Source organism: Daktulosphaira vitifoliae, unplaced genomic scaffold (genome assembly GCF_025091365.1).
Source record: "Daktulosphaira vitifoliae isolate Bord-2020 unplaced genomic scaffold, ASM2509136v1 Scaffold_3, whole genome shotgun sequence".
NCBI classification, from domain to species: Eukaryota; Metazoa; Arthropoda; class Insecta; order Hemiptera; family Phylloxeridae; genus Daktulosphaira; species Daktulosphaira vitifoliae.
The window spans coordinates 35493830-35520835 of NW_026099574.1; the positions used below are offsets into that span (position 1 = coordinate 35493830).

At 26.2% G+C, this 27006-nt stretch overlaps 2 protein-coding genes and 2 non-coding genes across 10 annotated transcripts; all 4 read left to right on the plus strand.

Annotated features, from left to right (window-relative positions):
• Nucleotides 1–832: 832 nt before the first annotated feature.
• LOC126902659 (leucine-rich melanocyte differentiation-associated protein-like) lies at nucleotides 833–5617 on the plus strand. 2 transcript variants are annotated; one of them, XM_050680148.1, is made up of 7 exons: nucleotides 1629–1761; nucleotides 1832–1941; nucleotides 2309–2536; nucleotides 2592–2731; nucleotides 3247–3361; nucleotides 3425–3545; nucleotides 5331–5617. In XM_050680148.1, exons 1-7 carry the CDS (start codon nucleotides 1665–1667, stop codon nucleotides 5408–5410), a joined length of 891 nt encoding a protein of 296 aa, XP_050536105.1. In that variant the 5' UTR covers nucleotides 1629–1664; the 3' UTR covers nucleotides 5411–5617. The 2 variants fall into 2 exon arrangements, with proteins under 2 accessions (XP_050536106.1, XP_050536105.1); XM_050680149.1 differs by lacking the exons at nucleotides 1629–1761; nucleotides 1832–1941 and adding an exon at nucleotides 833–1150.
• Nucleotides 5618–6665: 1048 nt separating this feature from the next.
• On the plus strand, nucleotides 6666–26891 carry LOC126902656 (probable global transcription activator SNF2L2). Of its 6 annotated transcripts, XM_050680143.1 has the most exons (15): nucleotides 6817–6839; nucleotides 6908–7001; nucleotides 10345–11070; nucleotides 11127–11251; nucleotides 18230–18306; nucleotides 18433–18518; nucleotides 19674–20171; nucleotides 20276–20450; nucleotides 20594–20707; nucleotides 20803–20880; nucleotides 21124–21231; nucleotides 21468–21515; nucleotides 21597–21728; nucleotides 24748–25838; nucleotides 26647–26891. In XM_050680143.1, the coding sequence occupies exons 3-14, from the start codon at nucleotides 11029–11031 to the stop codon at nucleotides 25767–25769; spliced, it is 2505 nt and encodes an 834-aa protein (XP_050536100.1). In that variant the 5' UTR covers nucleotides 6817–6839; nucleotides 6908–7001; nucleotides 10345–11028; the 3' UTR covers nucleotides 25770–25838; nucleotides 26647–26891. The 6 variants fall into 6 exon arrangements, with proteins under 6 accessions (XP_050536095.1, XP_050536097.1, XP_050536096.1 ...); XM_050680138.1 differs by lacking the exon at nucleotides 6908–7001 and having other exon boundaries at nucleotides 6666–6839; XM_050680140.1 differs by lacking the exons at nucleotides 6908–7001; nucleotides 21124–21231 and having other exon boundaries at nucleotides 6666–6839.
• LOC126903391 (small nucleolar RNA U3) lies at nucleotides 8123–8326 on the plus strand. Its single transcript, XR_007703489.1, has one exon. It is a non-coding gene; the product is annotated as a small nucleolar RNA U3 (small nucleolar RNA).
• Nucleotides 9592–9795, plus strand: LOC126903390 (small nucleolar RNA U3). Its single transcript, XR_007703488.1, has one exon. It is a non-coding gene; the product is annotated as a small nucleolar RNA U3 (small nucleolar RNA).
• Nucleotides 26892–27006: the final 115 nt, after the last annotated feature.

Genomic DNA, 27006 nt, shown 5'->3' on the forward strand with positions numbered 1-27006 from the left:
ATGATGGCACGTAATTAGCATGGTAAATGTTTAAAATGTTATCATTAAAATTTGTTATGTACTGTTCTGTTTTCAAAAAGTTATTTAAATGTAAAGTACAAATTTTAAAAATGACTGTTTGAAATGATTATAATTTGTTGGAGCATATCCTTGTATTAAGAAAATTGAAATTGTTTCATTAATGACACTGATTGTTTCAACAAGTAAAGAAGATGGGCCGTATTTAAGATTTCGAAATGGGGTGATTATATGAATATGGCATCCACAACTTCTTTTTTCAGAATTGTTCTTTAAATAATATTGATGAGCAAAAAACGTAGTTTTTTCAATACAGATCAACTGTTTTCATTAAACTTATGTTAATAATCTTCAAAATAAAGAACAAAAAATTTTATATAATTTATACAATCATTATTACAATAAAAAATTGTTTTTTGTAGGTATTTTCTTTGAGATTTTTGGGGGGAGGATATTACAGCTCCGACCACCCCTGAGAAGGTATCTTCTCTTTATTGTTGCTACAATTAAAAACTGTAATATTTTAACATATTGTTGAGCAAAGTAGGTTTAGTAGGAGCAGAATATTCATGTTAACAAAGAAAAAAAAATTACATAATTCAACATTAAAATTGTCAACAAAATGGTAAAAAAAAAATTTTTGCTCCGTTTCGAACCTCGTTAGCATAACATTATTAAGTTATTAGAATAAACTAAGTTCAAAATATTGAAGCAAAGAATTATCATTTAACAATTTTTATCTATGAATACAAAGTATAAAATAGTTATAATGCTGCTAACCACAGCACATAATAATGTTATGTGATTAGCTAACATCCGGAATATTTTTTATCAGTCTGTTGATCATAGATAATCCACAGACTATATGTCATAATCTGTGGATCTCCTTACTGTAATTATTTACATTTAATTCATAAACTATTTCTTATTAATATTTTTTACATAAATGTTAATCTTCACGTCGAATAATAATTATATTATAGAACTTAATACTTAAAACTCAATTGTTCTTTGTGATATGTTTGAACATAAAATTTATTAAAATTTATATGTGGCTTCAACATTTGATTCAGAAATAATGGAATCCGAATATTTTGAAAACTCAAAAAGGATTAATTTTCAAAACAATCGAGTAATAATAAAATCATTTATTTTTTACAGAAAACTTATTTATTATTTTTATTAAAAATATGAAATTAGATTGTTTGGTAGCTGTGATACTAATTAATACATTTTCATGAAATTCTTTTTAAATATTTGTATACATTTATATATCATTTTTATTTTGTTCTGTGATTATTATTGATTGTAATTATTGTTATTTGATTATAATAGAGAAAATAAATGCAGTAAAATTGTGTATCTGTTGATAATATTTCACAACTAATATATGACAAGGTTATATTTGATATTTTAGTAACATATTGAAACATAAATGTTATTAAATTTTTAAAGATTATATTTATTGGATGTTTTGAGTTGTTTATATTTTTACATAATTAATACTTACAAAAGGTATAATGACACTTGAAAGGATTCTTAAACTTATTTTGAATTATCCAAAGAAACCCTTTTAGTAAACAGTTCATTTTGTTTAGAATGTTGAGAAATAACTATTGAATAATTAAATTTTATTTAAGATTTTGATGAATTTTCTTAAGCATCATTTTAGTTCCCCGCAATGGTCTAAATTTTCATACACATTGAGTGTTACTACAGAACATATTACTAAAACTATAAAAAGTATTGTTTTCAATAAGATTTTGGTTTTTCTTAGTATATGTATGCTTATTTTAATTGCTGTAATACTCAGGTGATGATGAAAATGAAAATTCTTATGAAGTTGATACATTACAACATTCTCATCTTTATTATTCTATTGATAATGAATATTTCAAAAATTCCAAAATATCAAAGAATCAGGTAACTAAAGTAGCTTGTAGTAGTTATGTATTTGGATTAAAAACATCTAAGTTGAATAAAACTTATTAAAACACATTAATGCTTTTTTCTTTTGTTTATATTTTGTCTTCAATTGTTCAACCCAATAAATTTACTTCTTAAAAGTGATATATTGTTTAAATTATTATTAATTACAAGAACAGAATTATTTTCTAACTTGAATAAAATTATGTTTAATTGTATTTTTCTTTTTAAATTTAATTAATTTAAATTATAAATAGTATCTATTATACTAAACAGATTTTGGTTATTCAGTGTTAAAATATTCATGATTTTGGTATCAAAATGAAAATAGTTTAAAGTTATTTAAACAAGTTTTTTTTTCTAGCTTTGTTATGTTGGACAAGATGTAACATGTATACCAGAAGTATTAGGCAAAATGTATGGATCAAAAGTACGATCATTAGATCTAAGTTATAATAAACTAGCTACACTTAATTATGTAGAGCATTTCTCAGATTTAGAAGAATTAATTTTGGATAATAATAACTTAGATGATAAAATAAGACTACCATATTTATCTAGCCTACATACACTATCATTGAACAATAATAAGGTAAAGTAAATATTAAAAATTAAAAGTGTATCTCTTAATATATATATTTTTTTAGATTAATGTGTTAGAAAATTTGATAAATCAAATTAAACATAATATGCCCTCTTTAAGATTTCTTAGTTTACTGGGAAACAAGGCATGTCCAACACAGCTAATTGATTTTGAAAAAGATGAAGATGATTATATACGATACAGGTCAATATATATAATTTCACATTTATAGCTAGAAACCAAAATAATTTCAGTTTTTCGAAAATTGTTACCATATCTATGAAGTTAGTTGACCTATATCAAATTTGTAAGGTTAATAATTGATAGAACTGAAAGTATTATGAAATCGCTTTTAAACCCTTAATGTTTAAAGAACTATTTAAGGAACCAAATTTTAATTAAATAATTAAAATCTTACTTGAACTTAAAATTTGACCTTAAAAAGTTTAAAAATCAAAATTAACCAATATATATTTTTTTCAATTGATTTCAGTTTATAAGTTGTTTTTAAGTCAAATGTTAAGTTCAAATAAGGTTTTAAAGGCAGTCTCATTTTTTTTGGTTTCTTCAATAGTTTCTTCAACATGTACTAAAAGAAATTTATGAACAAATTTATTAGGTATATGATAAATTGCCAAGAATCTAAATACTTTTGGTTCCTAGCCCTGTTCACATCTTTTCTGTTTTGTTTAAACAAAATAAAAAAATTAAATTTTTAGGCATTTTGTCTTGTATTATTTGCCAGAATTGAAATTTCTAGATTCCAGTTCAGTTACAAATGAAGAACTTAATACAGCTTTAGCGAAAGGAGAATTCACTAAAATTATAAGACCAGTAAGCCTAATATACATTTGGAAGAAAATAAAATTAAAAAAGTAATTGTTCTCTTGTTGTTAGCGTTATGAAAATGAACCTTTAAAATATGATAGAAAATCATCTACCATTCATCCCCTAGCAGATACATCAAATATATTTTTACCAGTAGATGAATCAAATGTTCATCAAATACATCATCAAGGTAATTACTGTAATTAATTTTTACGCACAGTTTGTATCTAAAATATTTGACTTGAGATTTTTAAACTGTAATTATAGTGTGTAAGTTTGATTTATATTTGATTCTTCCTTAACTAAGTAATTATAACATAGAAAGATTGTTTAAATCCAACTCACATATTATATTATAATTATAAAACACAGAATTTGAATCAGTTACAAAAAAATGTGTTAATTGGTGGTGCCGGTAAAAACCGAATTTTATTTAAAATCGGTAACCGGCATCAATATAAGGTAACACATAATTATTATGAATACTATAGTTTGATAGTATTGAAAAAAACTTTGATATAATCATCTTAAGTGAAACTTAGTCATCATAATTTTGAATATATGTTAAATGTATATCTATAATTTTGAATTTATGTATATAAATTCAGTAAGTGAAATTAAAAAAAATGATGCTTTTAGAATTTTTGTTAATAATAATTTGAAAATTAATAATATTAGACACAATATTATAACTAACTGTTACTCATTAGTGATAGTTGTTGATTATCAGAACCAATCTTTTGTTGTAATAATATAATTATATATATATTATAATATGGGTTTATAGATCATCTAGTTGTAATGAAGAAAATTTTATTAAAAGTTTAAGTGATTATTTCGAAATTTAGAATAACCCTAATATATCAAGCATTAATAATAAGATTAGAATTACAAATAATATTAAATTATGTAAGTAACATATTTTAATAAAAACTAAGTATAGTTTATATTTCTATTGCACAATCATTAGTAACATATGCAATAGAAATATTAGATGGTACTTATGATAAGCATTTAAATAATATGAAAATAACTAATAATAGGATCATCAAATGTTTTTTGAAAATACCTTCAAAAACAAGTACTGAATTTATATGTAATGAATAAAAAGTTTTGGAATCTCATAATTAGTATTTAAATGCACTTTATTGTTAGCCTTTAAGCATAAAAAACATTTGTTGATGTGCAATCATAATTTTAATACATGACTAAAAAGATGTACCTTCTTGTCAAAAAGAATTTGGTAAAAAAGTTGTTGAAATTATTAATGCTAACTATGCTATTAATAAATAATGTTTAATTAATATTAATCTCTACACCAATTATAATAATTTAAAAAAAATTTAATGTTTAAAGTTGTGTGATAATTAGAAGTATATTTTTATATTGTTTGTATTTTTATCTATTTAATCTAGCATATAAGATATATTTATTATTTTATACTTTTGAATTATATTAAATATAATATAATAGTATTTTTTTTTTGCATGTAGTTCGTTATTTTTATTAAAACTTTTTGATAAATTAAATGATATATTATTTTTATTGTATTATATTTTTTATAATTAATATTAAGAACTCTTTACCTTTAATACATGCTCTGTTTAAAGAAGGTGTGCAGACTAATCTTTAAAAAAATTATATTCATATTTTTTTATAATATTTATATTTCTTTTATATTTAAAAGTTAAAGTTTTATAAATATTTTTAATTAGTAAATAACAAGAAGACTGGAAGTGAAGTTTGGATCTGTTAATTTTTATTTTTAGGTATTTATGAAATATACCACTCCTTATTCCCTGGTATAAAAAACAGAAGACAGAGAAAATATAAAATGTGTCCAGGTCCTACAAAAGCTATGTAGGCTGCATATAGTTTTAATTTAATTATATTTAGTGTATCTTATATTATGTTTTACTATAATGCGTATTTATTTTAGAAACTTTAAAATTAAATTTTTCTGTTAATAATGTAGCTGCCTATGGTCGAAGAAGATTTCGTTATGCTGGGAAACATTCAGAAGGCAATAGATTTATTTTAAATAGAGACTTATAAATATATCTATTTTCATAATTAACATTCTATTTATTTTTATTTTTATGATTAATTTTTATTACTGTTACAAATATTGAATTAAAAAATTATTTTTACTAATTTTAAATTTTAATTTTTGAATTAAAGTTATTTTGTATGTGTGTGTGTGTGTGTGAAGTTGTTTTATTATTTAAAAAATTTGTTGATTTTAGTTTTATGCTATAATAATATACATTATTATTTTAATTTTAAAAAATGTATATCATCTAACTATAATAAATTGATAATGTTAATAATTTTATTATTTCATTATTATATATGCATTAAAGACTTGTAAAATTAATAATGAAGTAGATGAAATATATTAAACATTTGTTATTTGATTATTATTTTTGATTTAGACATTTTATAGAATATTAAAAAGTGCAAATTGACCTTACTTATGATATTTAAGTGATAGTAAATTCCATAGACTATATCTTAAGTATGTCATATAGTCTGTGGCAAATCCATTTAGCTTGTTTTGCTATAATCTTGTTAAGTTAAATCCTTTAGAAATGACATTTTCAAACTCTACTGTCAAGGACGAACTTATTTGAATTTAATTCCTTATAATGAATATAAAAGAAAAATAACAAAACTCAATCAATATTTTAAATAAAATAATTTGTGAAAAATCGTAGAATTAATTTTATTTTATGGAAATTTTGAATATTTAAAAATAATGGCCCGATAGATGGGTGATTCTTGAATATAAAAAATGTTTATTTTCTGAATTTTTATCCATTTTGTATTAAATAAAGCAATTTCAAATTTTTAATTTTAATTAAAATAAAAATAATATAATTACTATTATAACCTAAAACGTTGAATTAACAAAATTATTTTTTCGTAATTTTTCATTTAAATACGTCTTACAATTAATTACAATGTGTTACAACAACCATTCAAGTAATTAAATTTCATCAACTGATACCTATGTCGTATAGCTCTTATAATTCTTATCAGTCGTTATAAGACTAGTCCAGGTAACTTCAGCTTATTTTTAGGTGAATATAGATTATTATTTTTGATGAGTTGATAATTAAAACATTAATATTTCCAACTACCGGAAAAATCTATTGTATTTAAAATGCAATTATATATTATCATGTAGATAGTATATGTAGCACAATCATTTGTGACTACCCAGTCCACTCCAAAGTCTATATATCGATATCCGATCAGCAATTTGATTAAGAATTTGAATCATCGATTATTTTGTTGGCATATAAAATTGGGACACACTTTAATGCCAGCTACATGTTCGCATTTGACAATTTCAAAGCAACATGAATCATTGATGGCACAGTTATTAAACATATTATTTAAAAAAAACGACCCCTACAACTCGTGGGGTTTTCAAGTATGTGGTGGTCGGGATAGCTGGCGTCCATTATCTATCAAACATGTAAGTGATTATTATTATATATTTGTGTTAAATCTTGATAAATATTAATAATGTCAACCTAATCTTAGAAAATTAAAATCAGTAGCACAAACCAATTGCTTTTGTTCAAAGGCGGTAAATTTTATAGCGTTTAAAAAGAAGAAAAATAAAAAATATGCCACGGTATGTATAATAGCATAATTGAACAATTGTGCTATTATTTTAGTGATTTTCAAAATTTTGTATAATATTCATATATATTTCGTAGAAGTCTTGATTTAAAATTAATTTCAAAAGGTATATTATATTTTTATTAAACAATGGTGCCCATATTACGAAAAATAACTAATTTTTAGCTGTGTATTTCTTATTGCATTTTCTAAAAAAAAACAAATAGTAGCGCTCAACCCCTGCAAATACAAATATTCTAGAAAATCCTTATTTATAATAACTAACAGTGTTGCAATTAGTCATCCTGTTTTTTATAATGTACGTTTATGCGTTTATTAGAGCTGTTTTCCCCTATCTAATAATTTTTTATCTACTAATATATATATAGTTTTTCTGGAATTTTAGAAAATCTTTAGACATAGTACGTTTAGTGCCTAATCTATAAGACGGTTTAGATCCTATAAAATAAAATTTTATTTTTATGTTTACGTCTTTGAATCTAAAATGTAAATATTATGATTAAATATTTAATTAAATTTGAAGTCCATTATATTTAAAACCAATTTAAATTGTATAATTTAATTTAGGCTTATAGACCCGTAAGCCCTAGAAGCTGATTAAGAAATTTTTTTTTACATTCTATTTGTCGTAGATATTAGACATAATTATTGTTCTTCAGCCTTTCGTACTCAGTACCTGTGCTGTCTTATGATTATTACGCGCCCTAATCTTAGCTTTACTACGCTCTATAATTTAAATTCAAATGTGAAATCTTATACTTTTATGAATAATATATTTTTAAAATTGTTAAATACATTTTTGTTTTACACATTTTGGTAAAGAAAATATATATTGTATTTAGTATACAAAATGACCAATAGATGGTGTTATTTTTCAAATTGTATACAACGTAAAGCAACAAGGCACTACATGATGTAACGAATTATATGGTACAGTTTTATGTCTATAATTATTTTAACATTATAATAAAATTTACTTAAAAAAAAAAAGCCACAAAATTTATACTTGAACTAACTTAAAAACATAATACATGAATCGTACGGTACTATACTTCTACCCATTTGAGGCAGACGATAGATCAATAAGTGAGAGTTGTGTGCTGAATTTCTATTAAGATCATACTTCACAGGATCATTTCTGTAGTATGCATCGTCCCCTCCAGGTGCAAATCTGGAGTCGTCGTAAGCCACGATGATGAGATCTGTTCATTTACCAGAGCGTGAGATGACGTGATATGATAAATTCATATTTATTATGACTCGTAACGATGATCGCTGACGGTTTATCCGGATTGGTAGATGAACGATCTGAGTGGTCCAATAACCTATAAGTACTTTGATTACATGAACTGTATCAAAATAAAGTTGTTTAAATGCAAACACTTTTTATAAATGGTAACAATATTAGATTTTATTTTAATCTGAAATTAGATACCGGTTCGATATTGCAACNCTTTGATTACATGAACTGTATCAAAATAAAGTTGTTTAAATGCAAACACTTTTTATAAATGGTAACAATATTAGATTTTATTTCAATCTGAAATTAGATACCGGTTCGATATTGCGACACTACTTATNTATATTTTTATTAAACAATGGTGCCCATATTACGAAAAATAACTAATTTTTAGCTGTGTATTTCTTATTGCATTTTCTAAAAAAAAACAAATAGTAGCGCTCAACCCCTGCAAATACAAATATTCTAGAAAATCCTTATTTATAATAACTAACAGTGTTGCAATTAGTCATCCTGTTTTTTATAATGTACGTTTATGCGTTTATTAGAGCTGTTTTCCCCTATCTAATAATTTTTTATCTACTAATATATATATAGTTTTTCTGGAATTTTAGAAAATCTTTAGACATAGTACGTTTAGTGCCTAATCTATAAGACGGTTTAGATCCTATAAAATAAAATTTTATTTTTATGTTTACGTCTTTGAATCTAAAATGTAAATATTATGATTAAATATTTAATTAAATTTGAAGTCCATTATATTTAAAACCAATTTAAATTGTATAATTTAATTTAGGCTTATAGACCCGTAAGCCCTAGAAGCTGATTAAGAAATTTTTTTTTACATTCTATTTGTCGTAGATATTAGACATAATTATTGTTCTTCAGCCTTTCGTACTCAGTACCTGTGCTGTCTTATGATTATTACGCGCCCTAATCTTAGCTTTACTACGCTCTATAATTTAAATTCAAATGTGAAATCTTATACTTTTATGAATAATATATTTTTAAAATTGTTAAATACATTTTTGTTTTACACATTTTGGTAAAGAAAATATATATTGTATTTAGTATACAAAATGACCAATAGATGGTGTTATTTTTCAAATTGTATACAACGTAAAGCAACAAGGCACTACATGATGTAACGAATTATATGGTACAGTTTTATGTCTATAATTATTTTAACATTATAATAAAATTTACTTAAAAAAAAAAAGCCACAAAATTTATACTTGAACTAACTTAAAAACATAATACATGAATCGTACGGTACTATACTTCTACCCATTTGAGGCAGACGATAGATCAATAAGTGAGAGTTGTGTGCTGAATTTCTATTAAGATCATACTTCACAGGATCATTTCTGTAGTATGCATCGTCCCCTCCAGGTGCAAATCTGGAGTCGTCGTAAGCCACGATGATGAGATCTGTTCATTTACCAGAGCGTGAGATGACGTGATATGATAAATTCATATTTATTATGTCTCGTAACGATGATCGCTGACGGTTTATCCGGATTGGTAGATGAACGATCTGAGTGGTCCAATAACCTATAAGTACTTTGATTACATGAACTGTATCAAAATAAAGTTGTTTAAATGCAAACACTTTTTATAAATGGTAACAATATTAGATTTTATTTTAATCTGAAATTAGATACCGGTTCGATATTGCAACACTTATATAACGTCCATTGACATGTGTATCCTGAATGTCTATTGCATAGAGAATAATATTGATTTACAGATAATTGTGTGGCGGTTATTGTATATTCTGAATGGTAATAAAAAAAGAGTTAAATGATGAAAGAATGAAGCCGATGTTATAAAGTTAAAGTTATTTAATATAAGAATCCTGTAAAAATTTAAGTCGTCACATATTCCATCATATACCAAGAAATTACTTTTTATCATTTTTAATGAAGGCGCTTTTTATTACTACAAAAATTACCAACGTGTTCTTTCTACTTCATGCCAGAATTTGAGATCCCTCCTGATTATCCCCCGCATCCTAACGGGTCAATACGTGCATATCTCCTATACTGTAACATTCTCCTTTTTATTTTTTGCTATAATTTGTATACTTGTGTAGGTGCAAAATGAAACTTTAGCTGCTAATTATCTAAACGTAGGAGATCGAGTATTAGAAATAGATGGAATAGATTGCTATTCTTTAACCGAGTCACAAGCTATTGCATTCCTTCGAAGACCTAGTACTTGTATAGAAATTTTAATATTGAAGCGCCGAGGAGAAAATGTCGTACCTCCTAAAAGATCGTCAAGCTGTAAAGCTTTACAAAACTTCAGTTTTCAAAATATTAAAAATCAAAAAAGTCTTTCAGAGCCTTGTTCGCCACCTGAAAATTATTATGAAAACTCGCCGGATCCATATGCAAATAATCACATAAATACTAGACGTTTTTCAAACAATAGTGATGAAACACTGATATCATTAAATAAAGAAGACATTCAAGTACAACAAAAATCTCAACCGCTGACTCAAGTTCAAAAGACATCCACAATTTTTTCTAATTTTAGACCGCGTAGAAATTCATTTCATAAAGATTTTGAGCAAATACGTCTTAGAAGTAGATCGAATTCGCCACAGTTTTGGAAAGTTCATACAGATGCTTCTCCTATTATCGGATCATCTAGTAATTGTAGAAACTTTTGGAAAAAACTTGAAAAGAGCTCTATAGAAGATTTAAGTATTCGTCAAACCCCAAGTCCAGTTAGACCAGCGAGCGTTGCATTTTATCCTAAAACGACAGAACCTATGATTTCACCAGTTAAATGTGACGTTTCTCCTAAGAAAAGAGTAACATTTTTAAATCTTAGTGAATAGATAAAAAAATAAGTGTATACGTTTTACAGGTGACGTTTAGTAATGTATTATTAGAAAGAAATTTCTTACAAATGGATTTACCAGATTTATCACCAGGTTCAAAAGTAGATGAAGAATTTAACAAGATATACAACAGCGCGAAACAGGAAGATCAGTAAGTTATATTAAAATATCTATGAAGTCCTAATATAAAATTTGATGGTTGTTTTTTAATATATTAAGCACCGTGTTCAATAAATACATTCCGAAATATGCCTATTTTTTTATTACACAATTAAAGTTAATTTAAATTGCTTTCAATTATTTATACATTATTGAAGGGGTTTCTTATAAAAACCTGACTACTCCAATTTTTTTGAATATTTATTTTTTGACAGAATTATACGGCAGCACTATTTTTCGTTAAGGCATAACAAACAGGTATAGCGCTATGAATACTTTAGTTTAATAACTCAAAATTTGTCATTTTTGAGCGAGTATTGCATTTCAAAATGCAAGTGTGTTTAAAATTAAAACAATTTAATTTGTTTCAATTCAATATAAATAGTTTTAAAATCAAAAAAATGACAATATTCGCTTCTAAAGTATATAATAAAGTAAGGCGATTGAAATAGAGTTCTCTATTGGCGTTATTTTTAATTATTATTTGTTAATTAGGTTGGTTAAGTTTTATTTTAGCGAAATTTGTCGACCGTAATAATTCTTATTGTTTCATTTACTATTAACATTTCTATTAAAATTATACCATTGGTATATTTCATATTAATGTGTGATAAACAACTCTCGTCTCTGATGTACGAAAATAGTGTTGCAAAAAACTAGCACCGGGGCCAAAATGGTCACGTTAAAAATAACGTTTTTAAACACACATTCGTTTGGCGGTAGTGGTAATTATAGTGGTGGGGTTCCTTTTGGCTATCGCAGCAATGTCCAGCGTCAAGATTAGTCATTTTCATTAAAACTAGGAAAAAATGTTTTAACACAATAAGTGTTTTGTGAAGACAGAAAGTGCTCAGTTTTAATTTAGTCTAATTCGTACCGATATCCACGAGTTCAGACATCTCTTGTTCTTGGTGATGTTAACATCATACCTTAACTTATATATATTTATTTTTTAATAAACATTTTGAGTTCAACGAGTTAAACAATTAACTAGTCTGTTGCTGATCCAATACCTATAACAATCTTAAACCAGGTAATATTTATTATACCCAATTGTACGTTTTTATCGTAAGATAAAAAAATTAAAAGTTAAATAACTTTTGATTTTATTGGTAGTACACTTAAAATAACAAAACAAAACTAACATGTAAGTAAAGTACACAATTTACTATCGTCAATGAAATTTTATATAGATGTATGACACAATATATAATATATTAATTAAGGGGTTACAATGCAAAATGCATTATTTCCAAAGATACAATTTATTAGGAAAGGCGATTTTCTAAATTGAAAAGGTACGTTTTACGTAAAATCGTTATTTTAAAATCAATTTTTTCGATAGGAAAAGGTGCATTTAGATAAAAAATATTCATACCATTTGTTAGAGCGTCCAGATTGCTAAAAAGCATTAACAAGAATTAACGCTTAACTCAAATTTGATAAATATTGAAAAAGTACGTTTTGCATCTAACCCTCAGTTATTTTATTTGCTTTCAATGGTGCAGACAGTGGAGAATAGTAGCCATACTCTCGAATTGACCATAATTATATTTCCAAAGTAGTGAGCAAAAAAATGTCCACAAAGATTTTCTATCTCGATCTGACTGTGTCCCCTCTCACCATAAACAGTTTCTGGCTCGCCACTGGGCGTTATCAAAAAGAAAATACTTCTCTGGTAGGAGCATAATATTTGTTTACAACGTACTAAATTCTTCCTTTCCCTTGAAATAAAACTTTATTAATATTTTGTTTTGTCAAGGCTTATATATTCCAAAACCTTGAACTGGTTTGTGTATTATCGTTTTTCATAAAATATCTAAAAACGTCTACTAACCTCTGGAGTAGGTAAAACGGGCTTCGGTATCGTTGTAAATCGCAGAACTTGGATGTTTATCAATTTAAAATACAGATTTGTGCTGTACTTATCTTTCTATTTAAACAATAAAATTTAAGCGAAGCCAAGTTAATAAAGCGATTGTGTTATTTTTATCGATGTTATATTAGGTTGTTTTGTGAAATTAATGATAAAATTATGTAATCCTGTACAAATTTTAGTTTTAATTTATTGGAAATTTTACCTTAACCAAAACGAGTATTTTTGTAGACTTTAGATTTTCTTATTATTATTATTATTATTTAATTACATCAAATACAACCATGTGACATAGATTTCAGAAGTGTAAAATTATTTATTTGATATAAGTTTACTTAAATAATTTTTTATGAAAGAAATTGATGTATAAATACTTCCTAGGAAATTAGATCTTAATTAGGATCGACTCTTAATTTAATATAACCTTTAAAGAAATGCAGCTTTCATATATGATTTAAAAAATTAATGAGTACTTGATTTTAATGAATCAATCAAAAAATTACGTGAAGTATTATAGATATTTTCTACATATTAATTATTTTATGCATTATTCATTGACAAGAAACGGCTTTAAACTAAAAACTGACAAACCATACAAATTCAAAAAAGTGTGCAATTTTATTATGATGATAAAACGTGTCTGGCAAATCTGTTTGAAAGACAAAAAGGGAAATCGAAATAATTGTGATGACTCATAAAAACCGCTTGTACTCGGATGCATTCAAAGTGATCGGTTCTCCCACATTCCTATGCATAAGCTCCCTAATAAATAACTCTCACACAGCCGACAATGAACCACAGTATATTTTATCCTCCTTTGTGGCACTGTGTAAAGAACTGGTTCGTGTACTATTTTTTAACGGATAATCGTTCACGTACCTTTGATGATATCGTTGAAACATAATCATTTTTAAATTCTTTGCTACAGTTTTCAAAATTAATAATGTGTATCTATGTCACTCTCTACTTCTTTGCCACAAAGAGATTAAAGAAAGATTCGATGAACTTATCGAAACTTATTCTATTGTAAATTTCAAAATCAAAGTAGGCATACTATTTATTAGTATAATTGATCTAATTGTTACGAGAAAAATAGAATACTAGATACATTTTCAAAAAATAACTAAGATATTTTATTGATGCCAATATCCATTTTTACCAAATGTACTTATTGAATTTTTCTATATTTCATTATTTCGTATATGGAGTAAAACATCGCGAAGATATTTACTATCTATTGGAGTTTAAAAATGTAGGATTACAATTAAACTACTCTGCAAATNCCAATATCCATTTTTACCAAATGTACTTATTGAATTTTTCTATATTTCATTATTTCGTATATGGAGTAAAACATCGCGAAGATGTTTACTATCTATTGGAGTTTAAAAATGTAAGATTACAATTAAACTACTCTGCAAATATGTTATGATGTAAATAAATAATATCGGTAACACAATTATGCTATCGGCTATGATTATTAGCATTTGTTGAAAAAGATAATTAAACAAAACAATGCAGGTATTAGATTAATTAACTAATATTTATTGTTTAAAAAAAATTCTTGTTTCAAAATACTTGAACAATCACTTAAGACCTTTATTGTGGTATAACAAACGTCAATTAATACGTGTGATGATAATAATAAAATTGCTTAAGACCCCGCAGCGTATCTGCGTTGATAAATTTAAAAACAAAATATAAGCACTAAATTTTCTAAGTGTCTATCGCACGATTTATTGCTTAAAGTAATTTTCAACTATGCCGGCAATTACGTCATTTTTGTTTATAACAAATACGAAATCGCAAACACAAACACAAACTCCAAAAAGTCTTCCTTTCTCTAGTCATTATACTATTATATGATGTTGAGAAACATAATGTCAGAAAATTGTCTATGAACAAATTGAACTTTAATGTTTACATACTCTTAGACGTATTCCTGTTAAAATATAAAATCTATTAAAATAATTGCCAATTGGATTATATAATTTTTATGCAAATTGCTAACTGTCGTAATTATACAATGACTCATTAAATATCATTACTCATTGTGTTGCAGGTAGGTAATGTTTTTTAAGTTATATTAAGCTCAATGACAAGCTAATTTTTAGATGAATATACGAATTCAATATATATATTATTTTATCCTTACAAACGATTAAATCAAATAATATAACATAATAAAAAATTCCTCTCTCTCTCTCTCTCGAATAAAAATATTTGTAATAAAAAAATAAATACACGCTTTTCACAAGTAGCATTTGAGTTATTGAAATGTTTTCAGGAATTATTATTAAAACTCAATTTATAATTTATTAAGATTTACTTATTAAAATAATATTAATTCATTTGACTTTTTTAAATAAATTAATAAATATATAATATCTAAGATATACTGTATTTACTATCTTTAAAAATATCAATTGAAATAAAATTTGTAATAACTATTTTTTTTTTTGTGAATAGAGGTCTTAATGAATAATTAATTTATGAAACCATTGGCTAACAATAATTGTTATCCCGTTTAAAACTGCAATTTTTTCCCATAGAAAATTACACAGATTTAAGCTTAACTTGCACTTGAAGATAAAAATTCTGAATATTAACTCTTGTTTTGTACCATCTGCACTTTCCATTGGTCTAACTATTACTGAGAGTAAAGTATTTATCACTGTTACTTTCCTATAGTGGCCAACCAGTTATCGCTCGTGGGTACAACAAACCCATACGGTACACTTCGTATCGCACCGCCGACGAGCGCACACGTCCGGTCAGCTCATCCGTATAGGCAAATGAATTGATACAATTGGTACATTTCTATCGTCCGCTTTCAGTAGTGTTAATTGTTGTTTAATTTCTATAGTTTTTTTCATTATTTTTGCCATCTAAAATGGCGGCGACCGCTGCTGAAACAGTAAAAGTTGACAGAACCGATCCCAGAGTGCGAAAACTCGTGTACAATATGTACAGAAACGTTTTGGGAAATTATAATGATAAGGCTAATGCTATGCTTGGTGCATTACCAGAACATCAAGTTATTCAGGATCAAGGTATAGACCGACAGCTTGCGAGTATACTGTAAGTTAATAGACTTGATGGCGTCGACCGCTATTTTGATGATTCATAATTTTTCGTTGAACTGAATAATGCTTTTAAAAACATTAAAAAAAGTATTTCATTCAAACGAAATTATCAATTTTTCGTTTATTTATTAAAATATACGAACTAGAGATACGTTATATCTTATCTACAATTCATTTTTTACGATTTATCTTGTACTCTTATTTAAATGTAGTTTATTTTAATCGTTACAAATTGCACAGATACTCATTTCGTTTAAGTTAAAAATGTATTACGGTTCACATATTTGTAAATATTTATTAGGTTGGTTTTGTTTACACAGCCGGGTCTCTTATTCATTCTATTACCCGTCCAAAGTTTTTTATGGTTAGCTTGTTTTTAGAAACTAAAGAAAAATCATATTTTTACAATGGTATAGTTAAAGTATGATTTCTAAAGGTTTTATTTAAATAATAGTTGAAAAAACAAGTTATGGATGATTGATACATATGTCATATCATTTAAAATAATGTTGAGTCGTGTAATTAGTGTAAATAATTTGCGGACAGTATGCTTTCTATTCTGATTTAAACAGCGTGTCAGTATAAGCTTTAACAACTAAAATAAAGTTTACATTATTTTATCGAAATATCAATTTAATCTTTTGGGTCAGTTTTGTATCGAATACATTCATGTGCAAAATATATTTTGTTAATTTATTATATATATATGACGTTATTTGTTGCAAAAAGTACTAAAAATCGGCCTTGTATAATGAGTCATAGATATATTTGTCTATAGATAAATAAATATATACATTTATTTAATTTTTTCATAAACGTTTTACAGTATTAACAAAACAGTATGATTTGTTAACTTGTATTTCTATCATACTATTATTTTATCTAAATACTAATGGTACTGAATATTAGTTTAGTAGAATAATACTAGTAAAGTACTGGTAGTTAATTTATTTTTTTAGTAAGGTTTTGTTAATTTCTACGCAAACAAGCTTATTAGCATAGAATTGTTCATAAATTATGATTTTTTTAAGTTTAGTTTCATAACATAATAGAACTTTAATAGACACAGCAGAAAAATCCAACAATTTTTGTATCGTCAATGTTTTATAATTGAAAAATTGTATTTAAACAAACATTTCGTTAGAAAACAAATTTATATTATATACTTCATTAGAATTTCTATTTCATATTCCAGTAAATTTTTAAGATTAGGCAAAATGTCCTGTGTGGGTTCTTTACAAAAATATTTTGTGTATATATATATATTGTTTTTTGAATAGGAATATTCTATTTATGACACAAACCTTTCTAAATTTGATACTTGACACTTATGACCTGCAATTTTAATAGTTTTTATCATTATAACGTTTATTGTTAAGTTGAATTTCCGCATGAAGCAAAGAATTCATTTTCCGCGGCAATCGTTTAATCAAATTACTGCCGACCTTAACAATACTATTCAGTCACAAGATAGATAAACATGCATAAAAAAGAATTCAACGTGTGCATAAACAAGGTTGGAATATTGTGTATTTTGTCATTAGAATAGTGTTAAAAAAAATAAAACATCGGCGCCCGACCAAGGGCATTAACAAGGCTGATCCTGCAGAAAATCAAAAGATATAAGTAACCGACAGCTGCTCTCGAGAGGCTCATTTCGGCCCTAATATGGTAACTTGTCCCCCACAAAGACAATTTCAGACATAAATATGTACACTTATGTGTATTAAACTGTTGTTTTTATTAAGCATTAAAACCATTTTTGTTGACGCTACTTATTAAAAACAAAGCTATTATCAATTACTTTAATTATTATTATTATTTATTTTAATGTAATGTTAGGGTTCCCTATAAAGATATCCATTTTCTATTTAAAATTTACTGTACATAATTACTATAAATTATGTGACTAATTAACCGGACGTATAAAATTTTACACTTAATTTATAACTTAAACTTAATAAAAATTTATTAAACTAATAATTGTTTTTCTTTTTTAATTTAATAGTCATCAAGTAGGAGCGACTAAATCATTAGGAGATATGTCCGCTCCTCCTCCGCCTCCACCAATGCCACAATTTTCTGGTAAGTAAAAAATTATATCAAATATATGTGACTGAAAAATATACAATTAATTAGTGTAAATTAAATCAAATTTTATCAACAAAAAAATCGTTAGTACGTCTTCTAATAAATGGATATTTTCTATAGGAGGCACAATTCAAGGTGGCGGACCACCTCCACCACCTCCAATGCTCCATAATGGTCATATACCGGCAATCCGGATAAAAACCGAGGTATTTATTTTATAATTAAAAAAAATATCTTTTATTCATAATTTTAATAATTTCTTCATTATTGTTTCTAACACTAATAATAATATTAAAAATATTAGAATATAATTTCCGTATAAACATATTTTTTTATTGCAACATTTCTCTCAATAATTAGCAAAAAAATATAATTATAAGTTCTATTGGCAAAAACGTTCAATATTTAAGTAAAAATGAATTTAAATTAATAGTTTATGACTGAATTGATAATAATAGTTATAAACTGAATTAAATAGTACTTAATAATTTTTTATTAGAAAACCATAAAATATTAACAACACTGTTAATTTTTCATTTTTTATTATACTTAAAAGTATAAATCCATTTAGGTTTTTTCCCTTAAAATTTTCTAGAAAAGACCTTTATTGTTCTCCAAGTATTATAAAGTAGTATATACTTAAATTAACCGCAACTAATACCAAAATATTGTTATCTACTTTCATTATCAAAATAGTTGCAACTTATTGTAATACTAAGATTATTTTAAATTGAAAATTCTTTACCTTAGATTGTAAGGTGTAAAGTAAATTAATATACTGAAATTGTTTATTTTCATGTTTATAAAAACTACTCTGAGATTTTTTATACTTTATTGTGTTTTGATTTAGTTGTTTATTATTTCAACAATTGTGTATAATGTACAATAAAATCTATTATAACTCTCTATTGTGTTTTATTGTTTTAATACTTAAATGGGATTTCATTTATGTAGTAGCACGTTTATGAAAAATTTATTCTAGAAAAACAATCTCATTTTTACATAAATATTTTTATATGTGTAAAAAATTAGTATTTTGATGCATCTAGTTTGAAGATTTAAGTAAGCTGTATTTATGCAGAAAATTTATTAATTTTAATTATTAAGTTTTCTTAGTTTTTACATAGTCATAATTATAAGTATGTTAATGTTAAGATAACCGTATGGGCTATTATTATGCATTAATATTATACACTCGCTACTATTTTGAATACACGACTACTACTTCGAATGTAACGTCTATTTTTTACTTAAGCTATAAATAGCCTATTCATAACTCGAACTAAACATAAGATAGACTTTATAGTTTACGTGCTTTAACTAGTATGATTGATTTAATGTAGTAAAAATATTATTTACAGCTAAATGAACAGCCCAGAGAATTGCCATCAGCTATTCAGAATGCAATGGCGACAAAAGATAAAAAACCGTTTACATATTTACCGGGAGGCTTAGATCTTAGTGAAATTAAGAGCCCAAGAATGCAAAGACGTTTAGAAAGAAACGCTCAAACTCCTCCTAGTCCAGATCAAACACCACAAAAATCACCTGAATATCACCAACAACAACAGCAGCAAAATCCCACCCAATTTCAACAGCAAATTAATCCTCAACAATATCATTTACCACAACCACCCCCACTGCCTCCACTACACCAACAACCACTACTGAAACCAACTTTTGAACAGAAACCAATTTGCAATGTGCTTCCACCTACGGAGAAAATTTGTCTTTTACCTCAAGTCCAACAGCCATTGTTAAATAAAGCACCTACGCCATGGTTACAAAAAAATGTTCAACCACAACAGGTTCAAAACTTTGCACCTTGGGCTCAAAATAGAAAAGATGATGTTGATCAGGTAAAATGCTTTACAGTTAATTTGTTTTATAGTCGAATAGCTTTTATAAAGTGACCTCATTTACTTATGTAGTTTTTAATTTAATATCCATAAATGATTTACAGGTTGACAGGCCGTTACAAGAAAGGGTAATACCTCTAAGAGTGGAGCCTGTTAGACAGCCACCTTTACGACCACAGTTACAACACCCAGTGAAAAACACGAGTAATTCCTACGACTCGGAACCTATACAAGGAAGATCATTTAAAGTGCTACAACAAATCACACAAGAGCCTAAAGGTGATTTTTGAATAAATCGTTGTGATTACAGTATAATTTTAACTTTTTTTTATGTCTATGATGATTTCATTTCGTCGATAGCCCGTAAAACTCTATTTATAAATAAGATAATTTATTCATTACTTACTTGTAAACTTGTTCAGGTATTTATGATGGCACTCAGCCTTACAACAGTCAAGCTCTTCCTCTTTCAGAGCTCAGAAAGTTAAATTTAAGCGAAGATGATCGAACGTTCATGAATAGAGTAAAATCCCAAGGTGTGTATTTCTAATAATGTATATTGATTCGAACCAATTAATATTAATCATTCATTTAATATCAAAATAAAATCAATTGACTATCATAATTGTAGCTAATGTAGATAAAGAAAATCCAAGGTACAAGGGAGGTTCCATACCATCTAGAATATTTAAAACATTGGAAAATAGCGGTAATTAAAATAAATCTTAAATTTGGTAAAGGGCGCCAACATAATAATTCATAGTTCTTATGCCTAATTAAGCGCTTAATATATTATTAACTACTTTATAAAGTATTCCAAAATAAATCGGAACACAGAATTTTTCCATGTAATTAATATATTGATATATTTCATTCCATAAAAAACTATTTGACGTATTATTATACTTATTTATACTAATTAAAAAATATATATTATTTTGTCATATATCAGTTGATGATGAACAATTTTTACATAATGAAACGGATCCTCGTTACAGAGGTGCATCTATACCGTCTAGAAGTTTCAGAATATTGCAAACAATGACCAACTCAGGACCGGGTAAAACACTCGCTTCCCTTAACATGTGATCGTCTCGATTTACATGTTTAATCATTTTGTATTAACGAGTTAGCATTTGGTTTTTATTAAAATACTTAATCGTGTTCATATGCTACGCCTAATAGTATTACTACGCGCGCTGTAAGCTTTTTTATAGTGCTTGTTTTTGCTATATTAATTTAGAAATTAAGTTGTATATATTTGTTAACTTATTGACCTTTATTTTTAATTTATAGTTCCAAACAGTGTGCAACACTCAGTGCCAGTAACTCATTATATATCAGGTAAAATATTTATTTTAATTATAATGTGTTTAAAACTTGAATTAAATGAAAAATAATTTTAACTGTTTAAATTTTCTATAGAGCCTGTCGAATCAAAGATCTATGTACCGCCATCAGAAAGGCCAGTAGGCCATGAACCACATAAATATACTGGAGGATCAATTCCATCCAGGTCTTTCAGAATGTTGCAAGCTATGACAGGACAGAATAACGGTAATTGATTTTCCCTTGATAAATTTATTTTGATTTAACTAATACACTAATTGAACTGGCGATCAAATATGTGATACATTCTTTCGGTAATTATTCGATTTAAAGAATAATGAAATGACAGTAGACAAACGATATTTTATTTAATGGTGTAGACATAAAAAAAAGAAGAACAATTGAAGTTCATGTCATTTTATTCATACTTTGACGAATGAAAAAGACTTCTTTGTCTATACAGCAAATATAGCGCAATAACAGTATTTATTTACAGACGAATTATTTACGACATAAATTAATCTTTTATATAAAACGAACAATATACATCTATTATATATATATATATATAAATATATGCTGTACATTATAGTTAACTCTGGATGATATGCAAATCTATAAACAATGAACATATGTATTATAATGATGATGGAGTATATTTTAACACAGAAGTTATATACAATTTAAAAATTGTTTACATTATTTATAAATATCATTGCAAACCACATAAATATCACTTATCAAAGTCTATTGACAATAAATGTGAAATTATTATTAATTATATTGTAATTTGAAAGTTATGCTACCTATATGAATGATAAAAGAGCTTCAGTTTTATTTTGTTAAGTCAACGCGTTCAGATATTTTATGTATTCTTGATCGTATTGCAATCATTATTATTACAGCAATAGAAAAATTAATGAGAATAAATAAGCTTGAAATTTCAACTAGTAATTTACGACCAGCAAAATCTAATTACCAGAGTGGATTTTCAGTTAGCTTTAATAGTTGTAGTTGACACTAATGATCAATTATTTATTGAAAACTAAGCTCTATCATTGACTTATTAAAACATTTAAATTTATTTTTATAGCCAGTTACTTAAATTCTATTTGTTTTTCCTGTTTACATTAACAAGCTTGCTTTGTATATACATATAAGCAATTAAGCTAATGTACTGAAATTATCCGGCATTTATAACTATTTATAAGCTATTTTTGGAAATCCTTGAACTTGTAACTAATGTCTATATTACTTAAATGGAACACAAATTTCGTTAAATTTGAAATGTTTTTATAATTGTTTTTTTCTATTATATGATTACTATTAATAAACGACAATTAATAAATATTATTTTCGAGTTTTCCTTAACATTAATAATTTATAATCATTTACAGTACTTATTTTTATTTTTCTTTAACAAAAATTTTCAACTTACAAAATTTATTTAATTTAAAATTGTAGAATATTTAAATGTTCTCTGTAAAAAAAACAATTCATGCTTAATCCAAATTTATAGTTAATAAGCTACGTAAGTAATTTTAACGTGAAAATAATGCGCATTTGCAGATTTAATTTCTATAAATATCTGTATAATTAGTATGTGTTGAGAATTGAGCTAAAAACAGACACTATTAAAACAACTATTTTACTGTCAGTGGGTGGATTTTCAGGATTTTATGGGGAATGAGATCTAATAAATGATTTTTACTTAAAATTTTTTAATAAATATTTGGGATACACTTCAAATATTATGTATAATATAAATATAACGGTTTTGGAGGTCTAGGGCCCTATAAACTTTTGTAAATACGTTATTGCTTTTTAAAAAAATGGATAAAAAAATTACGAATACACATTTTAACCAAATTATCAATTCATTTTTGACGTTCTCATTCTGTAATCATTTTATCATTGTTCATTTAAAAAAAAAACTGATATTCTTTTAAGAAAATACCATTTTAAAAATGTGCTCTTTATCAACAGTCTATTGACGTAGTTATGATACTATTCACATTCGTAGATTTACTTGTTACAAACACTAATTGTTTCAATAGATTATTTAATCGCTAGATCATATTGTTTAGACTCCTACTTCATTTTTAATCTAATAATTGTGTTTTAACCACACTATTGTGTTATTCCAAACTGTTATTATCTTTTAATAAAATTACTACTACAGTATGACTGGAATTATTCTTGAACTTACAATAAAATATTTTTAATGGATTTTTTGTTACTTTATACAACGTTTAATGATAACCCATTATTATAAAGCAAATTTATTACAATTTTATACAGAGAATTACACATTTTTAAAAATATTGGTCTCTCTAAGTCTACTCGCTATGTCCAATTTAGATTAAATGTAATATCAAGTCAATTAATTTGGTTTTATGTCGTTCTTAAACTTTTTTAGAACAATGAAAGACAAATTAATAACTATTTTAAATTTCGAGACTTTCTTTATCAAGTTTTAAGATAGAAGAGTACGAATCCCTTTAACTTAAAAACTATGCAAACGATTAATATTATTTTTAAAATATCAATATTTTAATAAACAATTACTTTTGCTTAATTAAATTACATGAATATAATATCTCTTTCAACATTTTCACTATAAAAACGACTAGTAATAGTTATTACAATGATCAGTATATATCATATACTCTATACATCAACAGTGCCATTTTAATTTTCTTAAGTTCAACTCTAGCTTTTAGTAAGAAAAAATATAATTTTTAAGTATGATTTTAATTAAAACTTTTCAGCAATAATAACACAGCGTTTTATTCAAATGATGGCCTTAATTTATCTAAATTTCAATTTTTAATAGTGTTAATATACAAAAAAATTTTTAGTCAATAGTCATAATTATTTTTTATATTGTAAATACTGTTCGGATATCATTATTTTAGTATCGCACGCTCATAATACTATTTATAGTTTGACCCTGGTGAGAAGACCTCCACAGAGCATCTACTAATAATACATGCACACAAACATTATAAGCAGGCGGTCACTAACCTAACTTAGTTGTGCAAATAATAGTTAATGTTGGCTAATAAATTAAGAACTTTATTACTTTAAATATTCTGTATCACATCCGATTTAATTTTTCTTGCCGTGTTCAAACTGTAAGTTATTCCTTTTATTATCAAGACAGAATGACTTCAAATTTAATTAAAAACTAAAATGTTCCTCTTCGTAAACCTATAAGTATGGTTGTAGTCTTTTTTGTTTGTAGAAAAAGAGGATGAAAATTCGCGAATCCTATCGCTGGCCCCTTATCCCTACCCATCTAATGAATATTGGCAACATTACAAAAATTTTAAAAAATTTCATGAGCAGAATATAATTGAAAATCTTCAAGACCTGCCTTCTCTTTCACTTGACACTCATATTCCTCATGCGTTAAACACCATAAATGAGGAAGAATCTGTAGTCAAATCAACTGATAAATTCAAAGATAAAGAACAAAGCACAGAAACGGAAAATAAGAACCGATGTGTCATTAAAGTCAAAGAAGAAAATAAAAGAGAAAATGAAGATGTGGTTGATGCAGATTGCGAAGTGACCGTCACGATTACTTTGCCGAAAAAAACTGCCCTAAAAAAGACAGAAGATAAATTAAACTCTAATTGTAATTCTTCAAAATCACCTGTTGATTTTTGGCAACAAATCAACGACGAAAGTTATACACAAGATAAGGAAACAATAAGTGAGTGTACATCGGAAAAAGAACAACTAAAACAAAATGCGGATTATCATGTTGATGTCTCGGATAGCGAATCAGAAGAATCGCCAAATTATCTATTGCTGGACGTGAAAGACCATCTCGTACCAAAGCTAGGTAGTGATGATGGTGATTCTGGTATTACCTCGGATATCAGTCGACAAACATCTGAAAAGGAAATGAATGGACCGAAAAAGTACCAGAGGTCGTGCACACATTCAAGACTAATGAGTTTTCTTCAGGATGACGATGTTGACGAGGAACAAAACACACCAACTACTTATAGTACTCGAGTTCACACGTCCGGTTATTCGTCAATGGCAACCACACCTAACACGCCATCTGTCCATAATGGCTACCGAACTATGAAAACTGAATATGAAGACTACTACAAGAGCTGGGAATTTGAATGTCCATATGAAGGATATGATATTATTCCGTCCAAAGCGTTCAAGGCGATTCAAGGGGTCAGCGTCAAGACTTCGGCCAAGTTCAAATGTCCAAAAATTCCTATAGATCGTCAAGAAAATTGAAAGTGTTATTCAATATTATGTTAATTTTTGTTATCTCATATTTTTTTTAACTTTTATAACGTTTTTAAGGTATTTAATCGTTCATTTTTTTTTTTTTTTTTGAAAATCTGTGAATGGTTTTGTTTCTTTCAGCGATTATAATCGACCTCGTTTATCTACGGGCCTGGTGATCGTTAGCTCCAAACAAGCTTATCATAAAATGTTGATTATTATTTGTCAAGCTAAATAGTGATAAACGTGTGGATGATCCCCAAAGATAAACGTGGTCGACTAGAGTTGCATTGCTCCGTGCAATTTTACGATGATACGATGCAGTGCTAGGCGAAAAACGCGTGAGCAAATTTTGTCTGCAATGCACTGCAGTCATATACATCTATTCTTCTTAATTCTTTGCTATTCTTTAACTTCTTCATTGTTGGTTTTCGTAAACTCCACCTTTTGACTACTATTTCCTTTGTTTTATAATTTTTTATCGAATGAAAAGTATCAAATATTTGAACGTCTCTTTTTAGTCTAAGTATTTCTCAGCTAATTTTAATATTATCAAGATAAACAAAAGGTGTAGTTTGTAGTTAATAAAATATTAATATTGTTATTTGTTAGTGTGGTTGTTAAGTTTTTAGATATTATAGCTTTTTCAAAATGTTCCTAATGTCTGTCGAATACATTTTTGTAAATTAAATAACTACTAGAAATGTCAGATGAGTAGTTTCATATTTATAACATCAGCCATTAGGGAAAATTTTTCGCTAATATAACTATATATAGCTTCATTATTACAAACCATTGCAAGTATGTATGAAACGACATTTGGAACATTTTTTTCAGTTATTATTAATCTTAAATTAATTTTTATGTGTTTTAATTTTTTTAACAGGTCATTTAGAATTGGGAGAATCTGACTTTTGATTTATTCAGCAGAACTTTTTTTACAATCGCATAACTTCTACATTAAATTAAATTATCGTTGTAAAAATGATTAGTTATTGTTTTCTGTACGCTCACGTGTATAATAATTATTTCATATTTTTACAACATGTATGAATATATTAACACATTTTATTTATAATTATTGATTATTAATTAAATAAATTATGTATTACTTATAATTAAATAAAATTTTGAGTATTTGTGTTCTCCAATTATAGTATAACACTACTAAATCTTTGTAAAATTACATAAGAAACAAATAAAAAATTAATTTTATTACATTTCATATATTCGGTACTAAGTTTAC

Bases quoted from the DNA above. Each gene is read 5' to 3' on its own strand.
- LOC126902656 (XM_050680138.1), top strand. From the start codon at position 6,681: ATGCCAGCTACATGTTCGCATTTGACAATTTCAAAGCAACATGAATCA. The intron at 18,307-18,432 runs GTAAGTAAAAAA...TATTTTCTATAG, and splicing joins ACCAATGCCACAATTTTCTG to GAGGCACAATTCAAGGTGGC. The intron at 18,519-19,673 runs GTATTTATTTTA...TATTATTTACAG, and splicing joins CAATCCGGATAAAAACCGAG to CTAAATGAACAGCCCAGAGA.
- LOC126902659 (XM_050680148.1), top strand. From the start codon at position 1,665: ATGAATTTTCTTAAGCATCATTTTAGTTCCCCGCAATGGTCTAAATTT. The intron at 1,762-1,831 runs GTATTGTTTTCA...TGTAATACTCAG, and splicing joins TATTACTAAAACTATAAAAA to GTGATGATGAAAATGAAAAT. The intron at 2,732-3,246 runs GTCAATATATAT...TTAAATTTTTAG, and splicing joins GATGATTATATACGATACAG to GCATTTTGTCTTGTATTATT.